The 26,985-nt window shown below is 38.0% G+C and overlaps 1 protein-coding gene across 3 annotated transcripts in view; it reads right to left on the reverse strand.

Annotated features, from left to right (window-relative positions):
- The window catches only part of CDYL (chromodomain Y like), a 110,223-nt gene that overhangs the window by 36,063 nt on the left and 47,175 nt on the right, over positions 1–26,985 (reverse strand). For 2 of the 3 annotated variants that reach the window (XM_086740251.1, XM_086740253.1), the window contains exon 2: positions 26,225–26,891. The exons of the other annotated variant lie outside the window; for it this stretch is intronic. In XM_086740251.1, the coding sequence (XP_086596377.1) occupies positions 26,225–26,891 (667 nt within the window). The remainder of the gene's footprint in view (positions 1–26,224; positions 26,892–26,985) is intronic. 3 annotated transcript variants of the gene reach the window in all.

Below are 26,985 nucleotides of genomic sequence, written 5' to 3' on the forward strand. Positions count from 1 at the left end.
AAAAAATAGTGGTCAGAATTCTTTTTTAAAACACTGTACATTTTGTAGGTCACAAATCATTCAATGTTTTGCTACTGAGCCTTTCTCCCACTAGACTGAATTTTGCAAGAATCTCTTGAGAAAACCATGAGACGACTAAAAGAAATGGAAGAGACAGCATGAACTCTTAATGTCCATGAATGAAATTACTCTTCACCGAATGTAACTATCCTCATAAAACTTAAGGATTTAGATCAATCTGATACTTCTGCAGTATTTCCTACCAGTCTAAAGAGCTTTCTTAATGACTTCACACTGAGCTTAGGTCTCTGGCACGACCAGATAGCAGAATAGTTGAGAAGCAGGGATTTTCCATATACTTACAGACAGAGTCTCAGGGGATCTTATTATCCTGACCTTTAATAACATGCCAAAAAAAAATTGAAACAACAAATTTATCAAATTCTATACAGTCTTAAATTTAAGGCAGTGATACGGAGATTATTATCGCTTAGATTTAGTCATGTTATTAATTCAGAGCAGCAGACTCAGGCAATTAAATTTGAATTCTCCCTAACTTAGGCGAAAAAAAACTTGATCCTACAGTCTGACAAACACATTTTGTGGACAAAGCCTGTTACACTGGTAATAAAAAACAAACAATGTGGCTTAAAGAGGATCTAACCTAATTTGGATACAGTAACAAACACACTCCCAGTTATTGTTTATTATCTATAGAACACAAAAATGCCAAGCTAGTTTGGATATATGTTACATCTGTAGCAATGCTGATCTGTGAATCTACAAGGCAAGAGTCTCTGAAGGAGTCACAGGAGCGATTACAGATTTGGGCATCAGCACTGGGAGTTTTATGGGGCAAGTAATGTTAGACATACTTAATCTTAGACAATTAAATTCGTTCTCCACGTTGTCTGAAATACACTTCTAGTGCTACGTGTACACTTTGCTACAAATTACACTATCAGATAAATATACAAAGACTTCTCCTTAGAAAATCCACATTTAATAATTATATTATGCCACTTCCCTCACAGGTGCACTAGAAGGAAGCTATCCCACTAGAGCCTTCACGTAGCAGTAGTTACGATTTGCCACTGACAAAAGCAAAGCTGCAATTGCATGCAACCACAAAAGTACTAAATTAAGTACTTCTGGTCAGCCTATAAACTAAGACAAGTTTCTCATCTGCACAGTGAGCCAGGATACCTTTCCTGTCATAACCCAGTGTCAAAAGTATCCACTCCAAACTTTCCAGACTACAGAATCTAATCTCTCTTAGAAAAGTGTATCGCTCTTGAAGGTATATTGCCTCTTTCTTCTGGCAAAATGTCTCTTACAGAGATATAAAGATCCTTGTAAATATACTGTGATAACTTATGAACTGCAGATTGTATTTAAATTTGGAGATGTGCATTTTTATTTGTCAAACTGTTGCACAGACATTTGAAATCAGGTGGTCTTTACTGGTATCTTGATAAAAAGAAAATAAAAAGTACAGGACAAAACCTACTGATTTCTTTAACACAGATAACTTGCCATTAAATTTAACTGTAAAATATTCTAATCCTTCTGAGTGGTGACCTTGTAAAGTTGGTTTTTAAAAAAATTGAGGTCATATATACCTTGCAAACAAGAAAAACCCAACACCAGCTAGAGTTGTCAACTTTCTAGAATATGTTTTAAACCAGTAAAAGTCAAAGGCTTTCAAGAAAGTCTCAAGGTAATGCTAATGGCATTACATAGGTGTACAAAACCAGTCTTTATCTGAAAAGCATGTAGGACAAAAAGACAAGTGGGTTTTTAGGATATGCATGCTGTTTCTTTAAGCCTGAGACAGGAAGGCAGAGCATGGACAGGAAAAGTTCTTAAAGTTCTTAGCAGAAATTCACTGAACTGAAGCTTTGCCAATTTATAATTTGTGACTTCACTCATTACGTCTTTTTTTTTTTTAATTCTAAGCAGGTATTTTTTTCAGCACAAAAAATTTCCATAATTCTGTACCATTAGCAAACAATACGGAACTAGATGCTGACCTTCTTGTATTGTTTAAAGCTAGGAGTGATAAAATAAATGCTAAAAGTCATTCCTTCAGTACACATTCTAGTATTACATAAATTAATGAGATATTTTGAGAATTAATGTTTCCCTTTACCCTCTGAATCATAAACCTTAATTTAAATGAGCTGAAGCCCAGTAACAAGGCTACTAATTAATGTACTTAGAGTCTAAGTGATTTATAAATCATTTGCCTTTACAGAGAAAAAGAGATTTAAGTAACTATAGCACTGGTTTTTTTTTAAAAGTCTTATTTCATCACCTGAAATAAGTACAAAATATAAGGAACTGCCTGGTTTTATCTACAGTGTCACAGCCCAAATGGTGGGAAATATATGGGAAAACAAAGCATTGTGACTGTGGTATGAGGAGAAACAACCATAAACCTCAGATTATTCAAATGAGTAGTGCATAACTTTTTGCAAATTCTGGAGCTAAAAATGAAAGAGAAAGTGCAGCTGATTCAGCAGTGTTAACTACTGAAACTGCAAGTCACTGTGCCATAAAAGAGTCAGTGCACTATAAACACCAAGAAGGATTCCCATGGAAGGGATGCACTGCAAATCACTCCTCCTAAAGCAGTACTTAAAGTAACTATAATTGCAGAGTTCCTTGGTCAAAACATATAGTTAATGCTACCAAAAGGAAATCAGACCAATAAAGTCCAACACTCCAAAAAAAAGTAAAAGTATGTGTGGAGGAGAAAAAAAAAAGTTAAAAGGAAGAAAGAAGTCAATTTGCCGGATGTTGCAAATATACACAAACAATATCACCTGGCCAGACTGAGCAAGAAACACATTGTAAGACAGCATCTACAGATCTTGGGCTGCTGAACTCCAGAGTGATCGTTAAAATCTGATAGGCAAAACATTTTGAATTTGTAATTGATTCAGGAACTGCACGCACTTAGATTTACAAAATCTGATCAATATGTGAGGCACTCAAACTAAAGCAGCCCAAGGTCACGCTTGATAGCAAGATGGACAAATATTGCCTCAGGGAGTCCAGAAGCTGCAATCCTAGAGGACATGAGAAGATCTTCTCTGGGAGAAGGGGCCACAACTTAACAGCCTACAGGCACTACTCCTCACTACAGAGGAGGAAGGTAGGACAGCGAGCTCAGCCCAATTTTGTGCTGAGGCAGTGAAAGGCTGCATCTTTCTGGTGCCAGTCAGAAAAAAATCCGCAATCTAGCAATCTTGCCACACCTTTTTAGCTTTACAAGGATAAAATGAGGAAGTCTGCAGAATCTAGAAAGTCTCACAAGTACTAACATCACTCTGAAGTTTGAGGAACAGCAAAACGAGGTTAGGAAATCTCAGAAGGTAATCATCGCCGCTGGACTAAACAAGCGGAAAGGGTATGTGGTGACAGACCATGCGGGTCACTGGGGCAGTGGTCGTATGAATAAATGGGGGGCTGAAGCAAAAAAACCTGAACTTAAATGTTACACTTCCACCTGCAAATATACTTGGACTACTGCTATTATTTTTTCAATAAAATTCTAGCTCCTGCTTTTGGCCACCCAATTTTGAACACCCATCCAACGCCCAAAAACCACAAGACCACCAGCACCCGCCCACAACTGCAACCAACCTCTTCCGGTTGCTTGAAATGAACTAAATGACCTAGTGATAAGGGAGGTGAAACGAAAAAGATGAAGTAGATGCTTTTGGCACTGGTGGCATAACAAGATCAGAAATTCTTGTCTAAGGGTAATAACCATTGAGAGGTGAGAGATGCAAGGTATATGAATAGTTGAAAAAATATATGCAGAAACATTATTATTCATACACTATCAAACTACAAATACTTTTCAAGTGCAAAGGTCTGCCTTGGGTCCGATTGTAGTCACTATTTTTTATTCAAGACTTGGATAAAGGAAGAGAAATTATACTTATGAAATGAACAGATTACATGAAACTGAAAGGACTGCAAGCTTTCAGAAAGGGAGCATCACATTTCTAAATTATATTGCTGAATTTGGAGGACAGCCTGAAAAGTGAATTTTTACTTGTATGGAAGAAAAATAAAACATGCTCTAAAAACATGGAATAACAGACTATGAAGCAGAACACAGAAAATACTTATTGGGTTATAATCAATCACAAAGTATATACCAGTTAACAATGTGCTGTAAGAAGGAAGGGCAAAGCTCAATTCTGAGGCACATTGGTAAGGAAACTTTGCATGCACAAGGAGATGATACATTCTACTCAGTATTTGCAAAGGATCTGCTGAAACAACCCAGTTTGAGGTACCGTAGCTAAAGAGCTACAATCAGCCATGAACTGTCCATGGCTGATCAACAATGACAAGAGATTTAAAAATGAGACATATGAACAAAGATGACAGGAATAGGGTCTTTTTAGTCCATAAGAAGTACTAAATACAGAGATCTGACGGCTGTTCTAAGACATGTGTAAGTCAAATATGAATTGTTCCTTGAAAGCATCACTGCTGAACAGCATTGGCTAAACCTGTATCAATTAAAATACACTGGGGAAACAAAAGAAATACGACTTTTCTAATCAAAGAAGCACGAAAGGTGAATTAGAGATGGTTTAATCCCCATACTGGATGTATTTTAAGAACAGGTTATACAACGCCTGCCAGGGAAAACAAGTACTTGCTCAATTCTTCCTCAGTACAAAGATGGACTAAGCTGATCAACATCATCTTTAGTCCAAGCTGCAGATCTAACAACATCCCTGAGGTTTAAAAAAAAAAAAAAATCTACTTTCCACATATATAGTCCTGGTTTCAATACTATAATAATTTAAATAAAGGCCAATATTTATTGCTTCAGTGATATGTTGTTCTACACAGCTCTTAAGCTTAACATGTTAGGTATTTCTAAATGGAGAAAAAGTGTTCGAGTAACAGGCTTGCTATAAACACATACCATCTTGCTAGTTTGAAGCCGTTGGTAGAAATTCATACCACTAAAGACAAAGCCAATGGGGCCCTTAACTCTTAAGAGATTTAAACCAACTCCAGAACACACATCGCAGCATTCTCATCTGGTAACAGCATTTACTTGAGAAGCCCTATTGATTTCTCAAATTCTCCAAATTTTTAACAAAGACTGTGAGGCTACAGGTCCAAATAATCAAATTATTCAAACAGTAACTAACACTGAACAACAACAAGGTTGAACACAGTTCAAGAGCTCAGTTTGAATATTTGAGGAGGTAGATGGGAGATTCTCAGAACTACAAAATGCCCTCTTCTCCCCTCAAAATCAGATTCCAATGCTGAAAGGTAATAAGGAAAATAAAAAACTATTCAGATTTTAGTTCCTGCGGTCTACATAGGATGGCCTGACACATTAGAAAGATGAACCTAACAAGAGTTGATGATCTTACTCATGTCATATTTAACTTCCTAATGCATGGCTGTACAGAAGCAGAACCAGATTATTCTTGGAGATACACGTTAAAGGATGAGGGGCAATGGAAAGAAGTTCCAACGAGGGGAATTCAGGTTAGATATTAAGTTAAAAAAAAAGTTCACAATGCAGCAATCAAGGACTGGAACAAGCATCCCCAAATGGTATGGAATCTCCATCCTTGGAGATACTCTAAAAAAGCCCCGAGCAACTTTCAAGAGAATATCTGAATATCTGATGAGAAGGAAAAGAAAAAAAAAACAGGACCTTAAGCACAAGATTGAATCACATAATGTTTGGATAACAAAATACAACCCAGTGTATTCTGTTCATTGGACTACCTGCTAGATCTTGATAATTATTCTTATTATAGATCTGAGTAAAGAATAGGGTCGTATTTTTCGGTTAAATACTAGCTTTTAAAATTTGTTTAGCTTCTAGCTTTCTGTGACCTGCTACCATATTAGTCTAATGAAGTCAAAAGGCATCTTTCTTCATCAGGCAATTCCAAAAAGTCGTATTGATTAATGGCCCAGGACACATTTTGCTGGGTCTGAATTATAAACTTCCTGGCTGAAGCAAAGTTTCGAGACATTTACTTCCATTCTTATTATCCACAGGGACACAGCTGCCAATGCAAAGAGTGAAGATGGCTAAGGGAAATCTCCAGTAAAAATACTCTGTATTAGCTTTGTTGAGATATAAAGCAATCTTTCTACAGGTATAAAACTCAGTTCAGAGGTTTTTATGTTCATAGGTTACATACTGCCTGTATTTGAAGCTGCTGCTTAGTGACACTGTTTGCTTCTCTGAGGGGGTTAGCAGACTGGTGTATTGCGTAGGAGTTATAAGCACCTAAGAGATCATTAGTTAGGGTACCTCAGAGTTGTCTCTGTATTGCTACTCATTGTATTAAGGGCTTTTGCTCAGTGAAGAAATCAGCTCTTTACTGCTGTCCACCACTTCACCAGCAGTTTTTAGCAGTGAAAAAACAAACAAACAACAAAAAAGAGTCTTCTGAAAAATACATCTAAGGTATGCTTCTCTAAGCAGCAATGCCAGTTTAAAGAGCTTCCTCTGCCCGATGCCTGCTGGTTTCAGCCTCTACTCTTCCTCCTTAAGTAGGCTGGCATAAATTAAAGGATATGGCCAGGAACAAGCAGCCAAAACCATGGATTGATAAGAGGGACAGATAGAAGGGAAAAAAGACCTTATGCAAGCAGTTGTAGGAACCACTTCTACTTAAGGTTTAACCACAGTACTAAATTGGGGAAAAGCACAGCTGGCTTGGGCTAGGTTACCTAAGAGACGTGTGGCTGTATTTCCCCTTCCCCTCAAAGAAACAGTATAGACTGAAGATTTTGAAGAAGCTGCATCAGTAGACGGAATGAAACTGGAGAAGACACTTTAGCAAGGCACAGGAAAAACAACCTAAACACTTTTTAGAGAGAAAAAAAAACATTCTTTCTGACAGGACCTGTCGACCTTTGTGAGGGTTCACTACAGGGTACCTGAGGATATGCCTGAAACCAACTTCCAAAAATTTTAAGTCTAAAATATTTTCCTTACTTTTGCAGAACTTCATAGTCTGGATAGTGCAGGAAGAAAAATGCAATGTGTTTGTAAGACCTTCTGACTTAAAATCTATTCACATTAGGTCTTTCCAGCTACAGCTCAGCTTGATGCGTGTAGAACTCAAAAATCTCTCTGTTCATATGCTACTCCATATGCAATTGCAACACAACCAAACAAAAAGCCCCACTAAAAGATTAAAACAAAACAAAACAATCCCAACCCTTTTTTTTTTGTTTAAAAGAGAAAAACCAAAAGAGCCCCTCAGTACTTCCCTTATATTCATAAAGCCCCTTATGACATTTCAGCTTTCACATGCAAGAGAACATCCAGAGTTTAGGCTGCAGAGGTTTAGCAAGGGATTACCTGAGCCCACCTCTATTCCCTTCCTCAGCTGAGAATGGCACTAAAGGAAGAAATTGCTAATAATGAAAGCAAGCCCTTTAGCAGGATGACCTCAACAGAAGTTTTAACAAACAGCCTACACAGTTTTTCATTGTCAGCAAACTCAGGCTTTCAGGGAGGCATAACAATCTGCATGGCTCTTGGAGGGAAGAGCAGAGGTTGCCAGAAGGAAGTGTTTGGAGGGCACATTACCAGGCCTAGGCTATGTGTACACGGCTGAAACATAAGCTGCTTTTCAGCAAGCAAGCTCTTTTAATATGAATCCAGTTTATTTATTTATTCAGAAGCAGATGGCATCCTCTCAAGACGTTATGCAGAACATGACATACAAAACAAGTATTTTCATCTGAGCATATTTTTTCTAATCAACTCCCTGCTATTCAGCATTAAATGACAAACAAAAATTTATTCTCCAGAGTCTGGTAATACTCTAGGCTAACTCAAGCTAACTCAGGATATAGCAGTAAGTGACGAAATGTAATGACTTGTAATACACTACAGTGCAGAACAGATGACCTTCGTGCCTTTTGACATAAATGTTACATTAAAAAAAGCATTCCAAATGTGGGGGGAAAAAAATTACGAATTGCAGCCTCCATGCTGATGAGCACATTTGATGGACAAACCCCACGACCTAAGGTTACTCAGAAGTGCCTAAACCAACTTTTTGTATTTATACAATGGAAAACAAGAAGCAAGAAATCCTATCGTAAAGTGTGTTAGTAATACTGCCACGCAGTCACTGTGTTGTAGGGTTGCGTATGACATTGCTGATAGCTTTCATGTTATGTTTTAATGCAATTCCTCCTGAATCATGACCTGTAATCTCCATTCACTGCAAAGCCTAAGCAACCACTACAAAGACTTGTGGAAGGATATCACGATAAAGAAAACATTATCACTACATACAGACAAAATATAATTCATAAGGAAGCCAAATACTAGGAAATACTCCCCTCTCCTGACCATTCCTACTCCACACCTCAACTCAGAGACCACTGTGTGCCACCTTTAATAGATACTACGTGATTTCCCTTTAATAGGGAAGTCCTATATATCAAACTGTGTTGATGTACACAGATTCATTTACCACACAATAATACAATGCAGTACACCAAAAGTGAGTCATCCTCTCATTACAGCCTCATATAACACATAATCAAAATATAAGGAACTCCCACAAACGGAAGTGATTTTAGAATTTTCTGCATAAAGAAAGTGCAGGGTCCTAATATTTTTTCCAATAATTTAACAACTTACTGATTTTGTTTTAAAATAAAAGCATGCTGAAAGAATACTGTATGTTATGCACTACACCAGGGCAGTCCAAATTCAGCAGTCATTGCATTCACATCCAACTTTTAAGGTCCTTTTCCCCTCCTGCCAGTATTTCCAGCTTCTTTCAATGCCTCCCCTGCACCCTCACCTAAGATCATCACCTTCTACTCTCTCTGTAAGGAGGTCCCTCCACCTCCTCTCCCTCTCCCATGTAAATACTTCTGCTTTTCTTCCATCGGCAACAGCTGCTCCTGCACACACCATCCTGAGACTGCTAAACCATTGCTCAAGAGGGGATGGGACTGGGAGGGTTTCTGCTGTCAGGCAAGGGACACGGCTGCTGCAAGAAGCATGGGGCAGCTGCTGCTGCTAGCTGCTTCCCTCCCACAAGCAGGAGCTGCAAGCCTGGATCTCTGTGAGGCAGGAGCAGGGAAGGACTTCAGGACATGGACCACACTGGCTGCTTAAATGGTTCTCCATCTCCTTTGGGAATGGGCAGCCGACTCCAAAGATGGATCCTCTGAGGCCAACTCCACTCGTGACCTGCCTGTTGGGATCAACTACTATGTGCAGTTAAAGATGTTAGAAAAAAAAAAATATATATCTCTTGTCAAATTTACTGCATCTCAAAGTTCTCACAATCAAGAATGACAGAATGTTACAAAATCATAGTTGCATTAGTAAGAAATTTTGACATACTCTTTTTCTTCTTGTATTTATAAGGGTAAATTAAGTAGGTAAATCTAAACTAGTTTTAGCGTGAATACTCCATTACTTACCAATGACTTACTCTCACTTTACTTTGTTGTGCCTGAACATGGGTAAGAGTAAAAGAGCAAAACTTAGGTTTTGTTCAAATGTGTAATTCTTATGTTTAGAATAGTCTGGGCCATTACTGTTTGGATGATTTTGCCTAACTCAAGTGCCCTTGAGAAGATTAGCATGCATCATTACTTTTCCCCTCTCTGCTACATCCAGAATGCTGAAAAGACTTAGCAGGTACATAAATACCATTGAAAGTTGCCAAGGAAAGTTGAAACTTCAATTTTTCGTATTTGTGCAGTTTTAATTCTTTAGTTCTTTGTATTGAAGTGAATTCCCAGACAATTTGCAAGCATTGCTAGCCAGTCTGATTTTGTATTCTCTTTCCCCTTTCAGAAGAATATAGCTGACATGATGACTGAGAACCCTGAGCTCTAATATCTCCGTATGAAGGAGGTGCCAAACTTCAATCTCCCTCCTTAGTCTGGCTCTCCCACAACTAACCCTATGTAAATCCAGCCAACTAGCAGCTCAACACTAGTGAAAACCCAGCAAATTAGCTGGTAAGAAAGAGCTATTCAGACCTCTCTGCAGCTCTTACCCTTTTCCTAAAAAAAACCCCAAGACTCTAAATGTGCATCTCACATTTTCAAAGAAAATGAAGGGTTTGGGGTCTGGGCCTCCTGCCTTGAAGTTAGTCGTAAAACTAACATGCCTGCAGGGACAGAGATTTCCTGCCTTTTTAGAGATGAACCTGTGACTGTGAGGGGAAAAAGAAAAAGGTTGGAGGAAATGAATGGTTACAGCAAATTGTGTGACTTGGGGGCACATATGAAAATGCAATAAATGAGAAAATAATTCCTTCAGGAAACTGGAATGACACTGCCCTTTTCAGTACTATAATTGAAAAAAACCAAAATGTTTTCCCCTTCACCTACTCTAAGTGAGAAATACTGAAATCAAGGTAGTCACTTTTGGCTTTAGTCTTTTAGTTGATCCCTAATGAGAATAAAAGCTAGTTGGGATCCCTGTGCCAACTAGGGAACTTACAATTCACCATGGTTATGAAAATTCAGAAGTGAAGGAGGGTGTTACTTCCACCATTAAGAGAAGACTAGAGTAGGGCTTTACCCTAATTCTACATATTTTTTTTCCATGAATATAGATGCACTGTGAACAAAATTTCTATTGCATATTTTTCTTCATAGTCCTTCAGCTTGTTACACCACATTTTTAAAATAAACAAATTAATTCTAAACCAATCAACTAAAAGCCTAAGTATTAGAAACTTTATCACTGAAATGGTATTATAGACCATAGAACATCAGGTTGGAAGGGACCTCAAGGATCATCTTGTCCAGCCTTTCTTGGCAAAAGCACAGTCCAGATAAGATGGCCCAGCGCTCTGTCCAGTTGAATCTTAAAAGTGTCCAGTGTTGGGGAATCCACCACTTCCCTGGGGAGATTATTCCAATGGCTGATTGTTTTCATTGTGAAAAATTTTCCTCTTGTGTCCCATCAGAATGTCCCCAGAAGTAAGTTGTACCCATTACTCCATGCCTTTTCCATATGAGTCTTTGTAGAAAGCAAGTCTCCATCTTCTTTGTAGCCACCCTTTATACTAGAACATGGTTATAAGGTCTCCCCAAAACCTTCTTTTCTCAAGGCTGAACAAACCCAGTTCTCTCAGCCTTTTCTCATATGGCAGGCTTCCCAGTCCTATCAAAGGACTTTGTTGCCCATCTCTGGACGATCCAGCCTGTCCACTTCTTTTTTTTATAGCTGGGACCAAAACTGAACATAGTATTCCAGGTGTTGCCTGTCAAACACTGAGTGTCTCTGCTGGTGGATGCCCTTGTTGATGCAACCCAGCATCCTGTTGGCTTTCTTTGCTGCAGCAGCACACTCTTCACTTATCTTGAGCTTGTTGTCCACCAGGATTCCCAGGTCCCTTGCCACAGGAAGATCCCAGCCTATGCTGTACTGCTGGATTATGTTTTCCCAGGTGCAAGACCTTACACTTGTCCTTGTTGAAGATCACAAGATTTTTGTTAGCCCACTCTTCCAGCCTATCCAGGTCTTCCTGCAGGGTGGCTCTCCCTTCTGAAGTGCCCACTTCCCCACTCCTTTTGGTATCATCATCAGACTTATCAGGGTATGCTCAATCCCATTTTCCAGATCACTTATGAAGACACTAAACAGTGTTGGGCCCAATACTGACAGCGGGACTGTGTTTGCAACAACCTGGATTTTTGTTCCCAAGGCCTGGGCCCCAACAGTGCTGGTAAAGACAGAGGTGAAGAAAGTGTTGAGAATCTCTGCCTTTTCAGCGTTGTTGGTAACTAATTCACCTCCCCTGTTTAACAGCAGGCCAATATTTTCCTTCTATTTCTGCTTCTTGTTTATGTACCTGAAGAATATTTTCTTGCAGTTTTTGACATCTCTGTCCAATTTTGAGCTGAGCTTTTGCTTTTCTAACTGCATCTCTGGATGCCCTGGCAACGCCCTTGTAGTTCTCAACAGGTATTTATTTGCTTTTCCATCTCTAGTACACTTCTCTCTTGGTTTTGAGCAGACTCAGCAGCTAACAGTTAAGCCAAGGGGGTCTCTTACTCTGCCTACTTCCCTTACCTTTAAAGGGGATGAACTGTTTTTGTTCTTCCAGGAGACTGTTCTTGAAAAATTCCGAGCACTGGCTAGCTCTTTTATCCTCCATGGAAACTTCACAAAGAATCCCTCCCAGCTGACCTCTGGGAGAGCTGAAGTTTGTTCTTTTAAAATCTGAAACTTTTGTCTTAGTACTAACCTTCAGCGTGCTCAGCAGGATCCCAAACTCCACAATATTGTGATCACGGCAGCCAGGGCTATCACTAACTGAGATATTACAAAGCTGTACTAAATTTAATTTGTTGATTTGATCAAAATGGTAATTTCACAGTATCTATCTGATGTAAACAAGACTGATCTGAGGTATAATAAACATTGGGCAGACCTGTTCTAGGATTTCACAGCAATTTCTGCAAAACCTAAATGTGAAAAAAAAAAAAAAAGGGACACCAAACCAATTTACCTCCCTAAGCTCACCCCCTACAAAAAGTTTTTGCTCCTTCTAAGTGAAGCCACAGTACAATTAGAGCAGAATTAGAAGAGTATCTGAGAAAACTGGACACATACCAAGGAACTTACTGACCTATAAACAAGGTCTGTAAAAGCACACAACGACCACATAAATATCACTCTGCAACCAACAGAAATCCTGCTTAACTGCTGAGGATTGCCAGGGATGCTGGAGTATCTCAGTTTTCATCCATAAGGCTCCAACAGCCTCCCCAGGGGCCTAACCCTGACACAGTGCTGCCAAACTCATTCCTGTGCAGATCCCTGCTCCCTGGGAAAGCAGGTACAGCGCCTTAGCAAGGGTGCCAGGATCACAGCAGGGCTCAGCCAGGGCATAGGGAAACCAATGAGTATATACAACCGGGGGAAAAAAGAAAGTGCTTTAGAGACAGAAATACGTAGTCAAACAGTAATTAAAACCCATCTAAAATTGCCTGTATATAATGGATTTTTCTTTTTGGAATCTTCAAAGAATATGAGGTCTGTCCAAAGACTACACAAAATACAGTAGGAAGACAGGCTAATATTTAAGTATATTTTAAAAAATATATTGAAAAAAATCAAGAAGATTGAAACATTTGAAAATGTGATCATTGAGTTTAACCAAGTTGCTAGAAGATCATAGTATAGCTAATTCTTATGCTGGCTAAATATTAAAGTATTAGACAAAACTACAGCAAAAGTATAGATATATTAATGCCAGGTCAACCGAGTGACTTTTATACAGGTTTGTCTTGAAATAAATTTTATTTAGTATTATTGCCACCCTTTTTAACCTGAACATATTAAGTATATGACCTACTTGTATTGCATTGACCTACTAGGTTTGTAATTTATAATACACAATAGTGCAGTAATAATTTCTTCATATTACACTTTAACCGAAAAGAATCTGAAGAGATGTAGTACTTTTGCTGACACCTAAATTTCACCTGCCATAATCCAAAACAAATATGATATAAATTAATTTGGTATCAGACTTCATACCAGGAATTTGAAAATATAAAACAAAATAATTTTTGAAAAGCTAGGAATAAATGCAACTCTATTGTAAGAATTCACTTTCTTTTCAAAAAGAAAACTTGCACAATTGCAATTATGTCTTTTATTATTTTGTTTAAAAAAATTGTGTATCATTGATATGCATAAAACATCTAACAGAGCATGGAGTGTTCCTTAACATTTCATGCATCAATCACAAATCTACTAATACATCTTATTCAATTATAAGAAGACAGTTCAAACTGGACTATGCCAACAAATCAGTAACAGGGGAACGTTTAAATATGGCAAGATAAAACAAGAGGAATAATGATTTCTTGAAGATGACCACTGTGCCAGAGTAAAACTTAATACTAGAAAAGAAAGGACTTAAGAGCAAAATATCTTAACGTATCATTGTAACAAGTCCATTTCCTTCCTCAAAGTTTCACAGCAAGCTGAAAAATAAAGATCTGTGAGGGATACTGATTGTTTTGGCTGGTATTACTTTACCAGAAGAGTTTGAGGTCAACCTTTAATGTTAGCTAGCTACATCTGTATTTGGGAATGGAAATCTAAAGAAATCTGATTTCCAAAAATGCACAGCATCAGCAATTCCCCATGATGTCTACAAACACAACAGGTATCTAAATCATCAATTGAAAAAAAAAAAAAAAAAAAAAAAGAAGCATACCACTGATTTGTCATGTGTCTTAAAGGCACTCATGCTTGAATAATTTCACCCGTTGCTTTCAAAGCTGATGAAACATAATATGCTTGTTACTTTTTCCTTTTACTTTACAGCATCTAAAGGGTTGTTGAATCTAGCATTCCAGAAGGAGACAAAACCTTTGAAATAAACATGTCCTCTTATTCTTAAAAGCAGAAACATCACATAGAACTCAATTAAGTTCAGAAAGCCCTAATTTCAGAGTACTTATTCCAGAATAGGTCCTGGATCCTGACCCATAGATTGGGCAGCCACTCCATTTACTATCGTCACTATCTTATACTACATGATAATTTGAGAAAGCCCATTCTCTCACTGTATAGTTATTACAAAATACACATCTTTTAAACTAGTGGTAACATTACTTATTTATTTATTTGAATAATTTTTTTTTTCAAATCTTTCAACTTCCGACAAGGACATGAGATAAGTAATATGTCTAAAATTCTTCTTCCTCTCACATATTTAAAAAGGTGGGGTTTTTTTGCTGTTCCATTGTTTGTGCTTGGAAAGGCCATTTCTAAAAGCACCCCCCAAACCTAACTGACTATACAGGACTCAATAAAGCTAATAGAACAAAAAGCACTGTCAATGTGCAAAGCAAAGAAACAAGAAAACAAAATGTCTCACTAGCTTTCAATATAAGTAATCAAAGATGTAACTTGTGTTTTGCATAAACTTTTAAATATTTAAAACAGGTTTCCAAGCTAATTGCCTACATATGCACAGAAAGTAAAAATAGATGATTCTCTAAACTAAAGAACACTGAATAATCTTCTATGCTTTGTATTCAGAAATTAAAATAGAAAAATCACAAAATACACAGTAAACTGTTTGAAATGCCCATTATTACCACATTAAGTTTTCCTGCTTGTACTAATATAAGAAAAAAAACCTATCTTTGAATTCCCTGGTGAAAGGGTGTTGCTGTGCATTGCTACAAATAAGTCTTCACACAATCACCAACTTTAAAAGACCTAGTAGGATATTCTTTCTCTATGCTGAAAGGCATATTTAAATTATCTGTGTCAATAAAATGTTATGCCTGGTAAAATAAGAATTAGCTTTGTGTTTACAGTTGGTTTCAACTCATTCCTGTATATCTCAAAAGTGCCCACTGAATTTGAAATCTGTCCAGAAAACCAAGGGATAAGGGAAGAATATAACGTAACAAATCTGATTTTTAAGCCAACTATCCCAAAACAAAAAAAGGATGAATGAAAATCAGTATTCTTTATGTAAAGCAGCTAAATTTTGTGGGTTTTCTTCCCAAAAATATTGTTTTATACAGTATTCTAATCATTTTTAAAACAATGTCATATATGGATCTAGAGTAGAGAAAGGTGCTTCACAGTAAGGACCTCAGCAGGAACCAGACCAGAGCTCCACCTTCTTACTCCTTTTCCAATGCCTATCCTAGTATCCTCACAGGGCAATGATTAGAATCTCTGAATGTCTGCACGGTAGAAAAGTAATTTCATAAATAATTGTTGAGCAAATTATTCCAGAAATAATGTCTGTCTAACAATACAGAAACGGTTATAAAAATCCTGAATTATAATTTTTGGGTATGTTACAAAACATTTCCTTACTTCTAAAGCGAGAGAACTTACATTCTTTGTAAAACTATACCATTCCCATGTTGTAGTTCAGCCCTGATCAGGACCAGACTATGCAGTCTCTTTCTCACTCCCCCCCACCCTCTGAGAGAATAGAGGGAGATGATATAAGAAAAAACAGCTTGAGGTTTGAGATAAGGACAGGGAAAAAATCCTTAAAGTTACCGTTATGGGCAAAACAAGCTCAACTTGGGGAAAACTATTCATTTATTACTAAAACTAGCAGGATAATGAGACAGAGAACAAGATAACCTCCCCCACCCCTCCCCCTTCCCGGGCTTGACATTATCTCTACTACCTCCCCCCCCTCCCCCCGCCCCCGAGCAACACAGGGAGGGGAAGATAGAATGGGGGTTGTGGTCAGTTCATCACACATTGTTTCATGCCGCTGCTTCATGGCTGGGGGAAGAACTCCTCACATTCCTCCCCTGCTCCAGCGTGGGGTCCCTCCCACGGGCCACAGTCCTTCGTGAAACTGCTCTGGCGTGGGTCATCTCTTCCACGGAGTGCAGTCCCTCCAGAATGGCTGCCCCAGTGGGCCCTCCACGGGCCACAGCTGCCTTCAGGCATCCACCTCCCCTGGTGTGGGGTCCTTCAGGGGCTCCAAGTGGATCTGTGCTCCTCCGTGAACCTCCATGGGCAGCAGGGGGACAACCTGCTCCACCATGGTCATCACCACAGGCTGCAGGGGAATCTTGGCCAGGAGCCACATTACTGCTCCCCCTCCTTCTGAACTGACCTTGGCGTCTGCAGCCACTCCTCACAAGAAAAGTTCTTCACAACAGGCTGACAGACACCTCTCAGGATCCTTTTTACATCTCATTCACTTCTCATCTCCTCTCCACTTCTTGCAGCCGGGCTGGGCAGAGTCAGGCCCAGTCATCTGCCTGGCGAGAAGCCAGAGGGTGAGGCCTGCAAGGCCCATGAGGCCTGCTCCTCCCCCTCTGTGCCTCTGCCCCCGCCCAGCTTCTTCACATCTTCTCTTCTCTTTTTTTTTTTTCCTGTTTTCCCCTTCTTAAATATTTTATCGCAGAGGCGTTATCACGGAACATTCTGCTACCAATTGGCTCGGCCTTGGCCAGCAGCGGGTCCGCCCTAGGCCCGGCCGAGTCCACTGAACAAAGGGGTGCAACTTCTAGCAGTTTCCTACAGAAACTATCACCTTAGGCCCCCCCCTCACTAAATAAAACCACAACATCATATAAATACAGTATATTCTCATTATCTTTATAAATGCCTACAATTCTTTTAAATGGTCATTATCTCTTTATCTCTTTGACTCAAATGGGTTTTAGCAAACAGTTCTCAGGACTAAAAGGAAGCTATATCAAAAGTTATTATTTTTCTGTTTCTAATCTGACACTCCGATTTCTTTAGATGTCCCCTTGTCTTATTCATTCAATTCCAGAACAGAAATTTCCAAAGACATCAGTAATTATTTAATCCTGTCTATAATTTGTTTCTCAGATACATAATTTTAAAATTATTATTGTTATATATCCTCTTTGTTCCTGTTGTACCTGCTTTCATCAATGCCTTGGCCTTTAATTATTAATTAGATTAATTATACACCAAGCTTGGTTGAAGAGTAATGACAAATGTGTGTAACAGAGAAGCCTTGAGAGCTTCTTGAGTCCAATATTAGGCCAAGTCTTCTTGGCGTTGCCCTTAGCAGTGTTTAGGTATTCCTATCTGCATCCCAGGCTAAAATCTCTGTTTAGGAGCCAGCAAGGAAAACAGTCAGTTCAAATAATCTTCCTGCTGTTCATCACTTTGCTTAGCCTCTCACTTTAGATATTTCCCTCTGAAGTTTCTATTTTCTTGTATCTTAAGGAATAAATAATTAAGTGTTTCTCTGCAAGTTTTGTACTTTTGCTGCTCACTGCAATTTTTTTTTTAAAGATCACTAATACATATAAATAAGCACAGATCCTATTACAGAATCTTATATGACATCCCACTGTTAACCTTCTGACACAACTACAACGAACCATTAAGCCTACTCTGTTTTCCAAATTCCCAGACAGTTTCTCAGCAGCTTTCTGAAGCACAACTACTTACTTACTTCTTTAGTTGCCTCTTTCAAGGAATATTTTCAAAGAAAATAAATGACAATCTGTACTTCTTTATCCATGTTTCACTGAGATGTTCAAAGAACTCTTAATACAATGGTAAGATACTCTCTTTCTTCCTCTTCTTCCACATTAAATCTTAGAACTTCCCAGTTTTCAGACGTGTTTAAATATAGATTATTGTAGTTCAAAGCACTAGTGTTTATGATTTGCCTTTGTTTCTTACAGGCATCTAAAAATACAATAAACTTTGAAGCATTTTAAATTAAAAATACTTACTAAATAAAAACCAAAAGCTTTTATATTAATTTTAAGATTGCAAAAACAAGAAAACAATTGTTAGGGCTGAATTACCTGTTTGATAATTTTTGGCCTAATGCATTTTAGTGTATGTTCTTAAAAACATACACAATATAAATGATATGTACAGCAGCTAGTTTAGATATTTTTGTTTGATTTGAAAACACGCATACAGTATCACAAATGTATGGCATCTGTTTCTTTTTTTATTTTAAATAAAAGAATAGTTATTTGCTGTATTATCAATAACTCACAGCAGCACTTTTGGAACATGATTACCCCAGTTTCAGTACTGCAACTTCTCTGTCTGTGTAGGAAGTACAGCTATCCCAGGGCAATACAGAATCTGACTATTTCATTAGTTTTCATTATAAAAAAGAGATATTTTTGAAATCACCTGTAAAATACAAAGCTGTTTACAGCTGTTATCCAAGCAGCTAGCATTAAAATAAAAATTTAAAAAATATCTCAGTTTTGCATCTCCTTGAATCTAACAATTTTCTCTTTCACAAGCACTGATCAGAAAAAAAAAACAACCTGTAATCATTTGTTTACTAGGTCTATGATATTTTATCCCACCTGTAACAGTCTCTCTCTGAAGATGTTTTATTGACTTTTTATTTAAAGTAGATAATGTAATTATGCAGATATTCCCTGAACGACATTATTGTTGTTTTGGTCTGTTTTTAACGTTTTTTTTTTTAATCAACCTATTAATTTTAATCTTCTTTTCAAGATAACAGAGATTCACAATAACAGTTTCCTTAGCAAACCTGCATTCCATCCAGTTCACAGCCTTCACAGAAATGGGAGATGTAACTTTTATAAAGAAATTGAAACAGCAAGAGATAAAACAGTTGCTGGTTACTCTGCCAGGCACAACTACAAAAGGTACTGCACAAGTATTTCTGATTGCGCTTCACATTTCTGCTGTATTATCAAAAGCTGTTCTGAAGTTCTACAGTTTTCACAATGGTGGAAGGAGGAAAAAAAAACCAAACCTATCCCAACACTTTTGTTCTATCATTCAGTCTGATCTTCACCACATTTTCTCTGCATAGACGTATGCAAAGTAGGTTGAAAGTGAACCTTGTAAACAGTCTTTGCTTCATTATGCTTCATCTTTCCTAAGTTTTGACACAGCAGATATGACAAATATGTCCTGAGAAATTACTTTTATCTCATGTTGGTACAAGTTCTGTAGGAGAACATAGGTTGACCATTATTGACCCCATCTGAGTAGTCAGAAGAGATTTACACTCTAGATTCTCAGTCTGTGTAAACTGATGCAATGTCAGAAAAACTGCACAGCTAAGAGTTCTATGTTTACCAGTGGGTCTGCAGGTGTAATACAAATTTCAGTGAAAATCACAGTTTTTCTATCAACTTAGGCTGATTTTATGTCCAAACCGAGTATTTCTTGAGAACTTTATTTCCTTTATTTTTTTTTTAAAACAAAACAAAACAAAACAACAACACGTTTTATCCAGAGTTTCCATTAATGGTTTTTCAAGGACAGAATTAAAACAAGGAAAAAGCATGTCTCTGTCTCCCTCCCCAGGGACACATCCTCTTTCTCATTGTCACTTCCAGAAGACTGACAAAAATAAGCCTGTCGTTAAAGGAGCAGTTGGCTAGACCATATTATATCCTGGGATTGGGGACACGGGGGGAAGGAATGGGACCACTCTTTTCAAAGTAGCTGCCTTTTACACCAGCTTAGCTGTATCAAAAGTCTACTCCAACACAGCATCCAACTAAGGTATCTCTGTTCTAAGTAGTAGAGGATGGTAGAAGACAGAAGAAGGAAGAAATCAGTCACTTATGCCTTATGTTCTCAGGAGAACAGCCTTAAAACTCAAGCAAACCCTGCACTTAAATCCTGCTTTATTATGATGATAATCTGTCAACATAAACCAATATGGCCCTGAAGATGAGAGATTTTCACAAGAAGTTCTTAATCCTGGAGCACCATGTAAAGTAAGTATCATGTACCAGAAACTACACATTCAACAGGGTGGGGCAGGGAGACAAAAAACAGAACAGTATGGGATAACAGATCAATTTTCCACGTAAAACAGACCAGTCTACCATATTACTTAACACTCTTGCATTTATATTAAGCCAAGAAATACAGATAAAGAAATTGCAACAGTTCAGAATATTATTTTAGTTAAGAGTAAAGAAGGTGAAGAACTTGAAAATGAGTAATACAGATGTTGCAATACAATGCATGAGGGAAGTCATAATGTGAACTCTTGAGGAATAAGATCTAAATGAAATGCAACTTGTGAAGAAAAAAACCCAACCAAACGTGTCTCTAAGGTTGATTAAAAACTGTTTTACTCTTTACTCTTAGTGATCTGCCAAACGCATACACAATAGAAGATACAAAATTACACACTACTACATTTGACAATGAAATTTAACCAGTAATTTCAGAAGTTAGGCAGGCTTTACAAAGGACTTTAACCTATTTCATACGCTTTTGTTTGCAGTAATAAAATACTTGGTTGCTTTCCAGATCACTCTGAAGATCAAGCCACCATCCAAGTGCAATGTACAAACACACTGAAAAAGGAAGTTCCTGTCTTAGGACTTTTTTTTGGAATCACATTTTACTGCTTTACCAAAACAAAAAAACAAAAATAGGGCTCAAAGCTGCTTCTATCCTTCCAGGATGCTAAAAAGAGATCTGTAAAACTAACACATCATCCCAACTTTACTTGAGTTGTACTGTCCACTCTAATTCATACAGCAATTAACTTCTGCAACTCTCCTCTAAATTTTGCTTTTTTTTTGTGTAGCGTGTGGTCCACCTGGACAATTAATGTGGTTCACACCCAACACACCTTTGTCAACTGCTATGCTCTTCCCACGAGACACTTGAGGGTGGCCTAATGAGTTGTGCTGGCGACAGTGGACTGCTCCTCATGTAAAGCCCAACACCCAGGCGCATACAAGGAGAGGAAAGAAAGTGACTGGGAGAATTTGGGAGGGAACTGGGTGAACTCCACTCACCCTAAGGAACAGGAAGTGGCTGAATTCCTTTCAGTTTGGCTCGGTATTATACTAGAACATACATTTCGCCCCAGTTCCAGTTGCCTCCATAAGCACTTCTATGCTTGCTTGGCTCCTGTTGAGACTAAAGCTATCAGACACTTAACCAAACAACAGACACTATTTTCCTTGGGTGTTAGAGTGGATTTTTCATTTTCTGGATCTGTGTGGTTTAATCCCATAAGCTGCTTTGGGTAAGGGAGAGAACAGGTAACAAACAGAACTTAAGTTCAGTCACTTTTTTCCTGATGTGCAACTTTTCTTTTGGTGCTAACACCATTGTTTTGAAACAAAAGCAGCACCATTATCCAACTGAAAAATCAGCAGGCACCTTTGTTCCTTGTAGGGTGATACACTGCAAGCATCTTTGTATTGTCAGACAGCCTGCTGCTCCTGCAAGTTATTCATCTGGACTAATACATGCAAGGAGGGACACGTTAATGCCACTGTGCACACTGGTGGTGCTCATCTAACAAGTGATGTAATTCACTGCATTTCTTGTATTTCTTCTCTCCCCACATGCCAGCCTTATTCTAATTATAACAACACATGCAGCTAGATGTGCTTTTCTTGCTTGTTTTATACTTTGAGCTTTACATGCCTTTCTGCCCAAAATCTCCCTTCTTGTGGCATTTATTCTCAATTACATCCACATGTTGGACACTGTTAGCTGAACAAAAACTGTAGCAACTGTAGGGTGACCCAGGAGAAAAAAAATACTAGCATGTGCCAAGGCTGATATTTACCTGGTTTATGGTCAAGTTTTGCAGAAGGTGAACAATCAAGTCACTCTTTTAGTCCTTTCTAAAATTGCAAGACAATTCTCTAGTCTTATGAGACTGACAGATCAGATTCCCTTTACAGTTTCACTTCTTGTGTACTCTATTAAATTGAGCTTCCCTAGATATTATGAGTATACTACGCCTAAAACAATTGCAATAAAATTACAAAGCTACTTTTTTAAATTCTATTTTGATGAAGGAAGCTTTCAAAAACTTTAAAGGTATCAGAATCTATTGTTAGACATGAGGCCATTTTTTGTCTTGCCAGTTTTGAGTAATATGCATTGCTTGTAGACACCATTAACATTTTTTCCACAACATTTCAGTTCTTCAGCTGTGTTTTTCTGTTTCATTCATCCATTTCAGGATCACTTCTATTAACTTTTAGTAACAGATGATCACCACAAATTTCAAAAAAAGAGAACCACAGCAGAATGTTCATTCAGTGACCCATTTCCATTTCTTCTACATATCACCCTTCTTAAACTTGTATGTAGTATATTACTCCAACGACTCTGTTTTCAAGGCCACGTCATTAAAATGTGAACATTCAATACAATAGCTTTCTTTGTTAAAAAATATACTTGGGATACCAGCTAGATTTTAGTGAGCTGAAACCACCAACTCCCAGAGCAAACATTACTGTTATTTTATTCCCCTGGTATCCCTGCATATTTGTATAAATATTTGCTGGTTGCCTTTTCTGAGACTGTAGGAACTTTGGAACAAGAACTGCAACACGGCAGTGTGTCTCATGAAACGCAGGACTAGGTGCTACAATAATACTATTTCCTAGTAATTGTATGCATAGGAAAATCCTATGACTACAAGTTTGGCTTTTTTTTTGTTTTTGTTTGTTTGTTTGTTTGTTTGGGGTTTTTTTTGTTCCTCCCTCCAGTGTATACTTTTATTATAAATTAAATTTAAAAAAAAAATCTAGGCTGGGGAAAACAAACAAAGAACCGACTAAAAACTGAAGAGTTTCACTATCCTGAACTAGTACTAAAAAACCAACAGGAGTCACACAATTCAAAAGCAGTCATAGCAGCAATCTCAAAATTAGGAATACTGTTTTCATATTAAAATTTTAAATTATTTTTCTAATCTTACCTTAAAAAAATCAAAATCTAAATCAGTTTTAATTTTTAAAAAATGTCTAATTTTTTTTGAAGTATAGTATGTATTTTTTTAGAATCTTTAAAAATTATGCTTTCTAATTAGTGATTTGTGTTTTGACTAACTGGGTTTTTCCAATAAAAATGTTTTGATAAAAAATTCCTAACCCAGCTCAAGTAAAAAGTTATTTTTCAAAACACGCTTTTGTCTTCCTGACAGCATCTTCATGTGGAAGCAGGAACTCTTAAAATTAACAGAAGGTGTATGTGGAGGAGGTGGGAAGTTTGGAAGGAATGCTCCAAATGCCAGATTTATCATCTATATTATTAATATGTCAGATCTGGTGCTCATAAAGATTATGGTACGAATTTGATTTCTGTGCAATTAATACCTCTCACAACGTATGGTTCCCGAGGTGGTGTTGAAAATGTGATGAGGTGTCCATTTAAGACAGAAGGAATGTCCTGAGTAAGAAGCAAAATGGGATCCTGAACTGCAATAGCCCCATGCGTGGGAGGGAGGGAAGAATCGATTTACTACATTTTTAATGAACAGCAGTGTGAAGTTAAAAATAAAAACAGCAAGAAGAAGAGTGCAGCTTTAATGAAGAGATGGAGAATGTGTCAGCTCAGGAAACTCAAGGCCAGGCTAGCTCCAGGAGACAGGGCTGCCTTTCTTGGCTTCTCTCTAAATAAAGGTCCATTCTGGCCATGCAGAATGGCTGAGTTGGAGCCTGGGCTTCCATGAGAAATATCTGTCCAAGAAATCCTAAAAAGCTAGGAAAAGAGACTGATGTCAGACACAAACGCAAAGTATTTTTATTTTGCAACTTTGTTTCCAAGTTTTATAAGTAGAGAACTACTGCCTGATTTGGGTGTTACTCCCAAAAGTGTTGCAGATGAGCATAACTGCCTGCAAAGATGTAATAAATTTGGATATTTAGCATCCATTTCCTAACGGACTGCACAGCTCAGCTTGGGGACTGGCAGTAGCGTATCAGGACAGAGAGGGAAAGCCTCAGTTAATGTACTTGAACTAATATCCCTTCTGCAGCAGATAGAAGGTGGAAATATATGGTGTATTTTTGGGCAACCACATACTGTGACTATCTCCTTGGCTCTCCTTTTTTTGATCTACATCTTAAGATGGCATGAAAATGTAAGTGTGAGAAAAGTCTCATATTTCCATCATCCCTAGAGTCAGTCGGTAGCTTTCAATGTTAATTGCCCAGACAAATGCCTACAAAGAGCTGAAGGAGGTGGTGGCAGTTGAGGCAATTGTAACATCTCAGTGAAACAGATAAATGCGCCTCAGCTAATATTTTATGTGTCGCTACCATTCCTATGCAGGTCTTTCCCCTTCCACTTGATGCTCTGTAACTGGGCCTTGCTGTACCACTACTACCTGAGTGAAAGGTTGGTGGGAATGATCAAATCATTTGTGGTTACTGATCTACCCAAGAAGTCTCAATTGTCTCAATTCCTCAATTGTCCTCAAGTGTCTCAATTCCTTTTCTGAAAGCCATGAGGCAAAAAAAACCCCAGGACACCAAAGGCAGCACTTATCAATCGCTTCACTAGGAACAACACCAGACTTCAAAAATGCATATTAATTATCACAAAACAATCACATGCACAAACACACTCCTCTACCTCACTTACTCAGAAAACTCACATACTGGCATCTTTTGCATTTGCCTCTCCAGCTTTGTTTACATCCTCTGAGATTTACATTCCTTCTTTAGCCGATGCAAAGGAAGAGATATTCCTGGCATCCGTGTGTGCATTACCATGGTTACCTAGTTCATCTGCAGCAAAATGGGTTGGTCCATGACCTGACACTGCAGCTCCAGGATCGTATTCCTCCCTTGTCCACCGCTTTGCAACCTCTCTCATTGCTGCCTTCCCCCCCCAAAACTTGTATGCAAGTAACAGTGGGGCACCCAACACAAACTCTCCCAAAGTCTTCAACATATTTTTGCACCTACATAGTTTGTCTGTAAACGTGGTTTTTGGCAGGCCCAGTCCTTGGTTTTCAATTTTTCCAGCAAGCCATCACCAATAGCATACCTGCAGATTTTACCCGCTGCATTTTATTTGAGGACACAGTATTACACTTCAAGATTTAGCCGCAAAAGAATGCTTACGAGAACACCTGTGACTACACAACAACCTGGGTCTGTCAGGGAAGAACAAAGGTCTGGGGCACAAGAGTGAGGACCATGAAGTCTTAAATTAGGGTCTCAGCTGGGTGAAGGGAACAAACAGCTTCCTCCCACAAAAGCAGTTTGGGATTCACTGGTGTCACAAATTTTACAGTACAACTTGAAGAAACTGTCATCTACTAAGATATTAACAAGCTAGGCATCAAACTTAAATAAGCTTTCAATATAAAATGAGGTATAAACAACAAAATATTGATAAAATATGAAGAAGATAGAATTCAATCCAGGTAGAAGGCATATGTTTCTCCACAACTGGGTCAAATTTTTCACTGAAACAAAACTTATCAACTTTGTTTTTTAAGCAATGCCATTCTCACAGGTTTTTTTCCCAGGCAATATTTGTAACAAAATAGATATGTAAACTATTATGAAGAATTCCTGCTCACATCAGTCATCTGTTCCTAAAATTTATGTTTCTAATATTAATAACAAATTTGACCTATTTAAAGAAACTTAAAGCAATGATGTAATCTCTGGAAGTGGTACACGAGTATGTATACCACACAATGTCAAGGCAAACACAGATGTATCTTATGGTGATTCTGAAAACATAAATACCAATGAATCTCTGAGGAAAGCAAAAGCTGGCAAAATTCAAAATGTCTTTGTAGTCATATAGTTATGTAAAATAAAGTTGTGAAGTTCTCCAGACTTGATTTAACATGGCTGAAACAGAGTGGGTAATTTGTTTGCATCTGAACAGCAAAAAAGACCAGTCAAATGAAAAACATACACAAAAAAGACCGACTCATACACGTACCTTTTCCATTTATCGTTAATGCTGATGCAATTGTGGCTGTTACTGGCACTGGCAATGGTGGCACTAATGGATGTATCCTTGGTCGGCTCCCCATCCTAGCACGCTCTGCACCAGGTCCTAATAAAGCTCCCACTGGTTTTTCTGCTGCTACTTCTGGTGCTACAGAGTCTTCTTGATCCTGCTCTATATGGTCCATTTTATCCGGGCTTTCATTCTGGAAGCCGTCAACTGTTGTCCGGCTTTTAATTGGACTTTTGGGCACTAGGATTTTAATACCTGATTTTGCAAGGTCCATATTTTTCCTTCCAGAAAGAGATGGTGAATTGTTTTTCCGAAACTTCTGGGTGGCAGAAAAGAGTTGATTATTTTTTGACTCATGGTCTTTACCCATAACTAAAGATTTAGTGGATGTCTTTGAAAAAGAACTATTGGTAGATCTAGAAATTTGTTTTCTGGCATTATTTGGAGAGGTCCTGTTTGTCCTGGTTAATGTGCTTTCTTTTTGCTTTTCATTGTGGCGTCTGTTAAATTCATGTATATATTCCTCACAATTAACAAGGTGCTGTTCTGGCTCCCAAGTATCATCTTCACTGTCGTATCCTTTCCATCGCACCAAATATTCTGTTTTTCCCTTCTTGTTTTTCCTCTTGTCAACAATTCTCTCTACCTGTTAAAAAGGAAAATTAAACATTACACATGGGCAGACATACGACTCAAGTGCGTAACTTGCATGCAAATAATTTGTTAAGTGTAGATAGATT

This window comes from Chlamydotis macqueenii, chromosome 2 (assembly GCF_036417535.1).
Source record: "Chlamydotis macqueenii isolate bChlMac1 chromosome 2, bChlMac1.mat, whole genome shotgun sequence".
Taxonomy (NCBI): Eukaryota; Metazoa; Chordata; class Aves; order Otidiformes; family Otididae; genus Chlamydotis; species Chlamydotis macqueenii.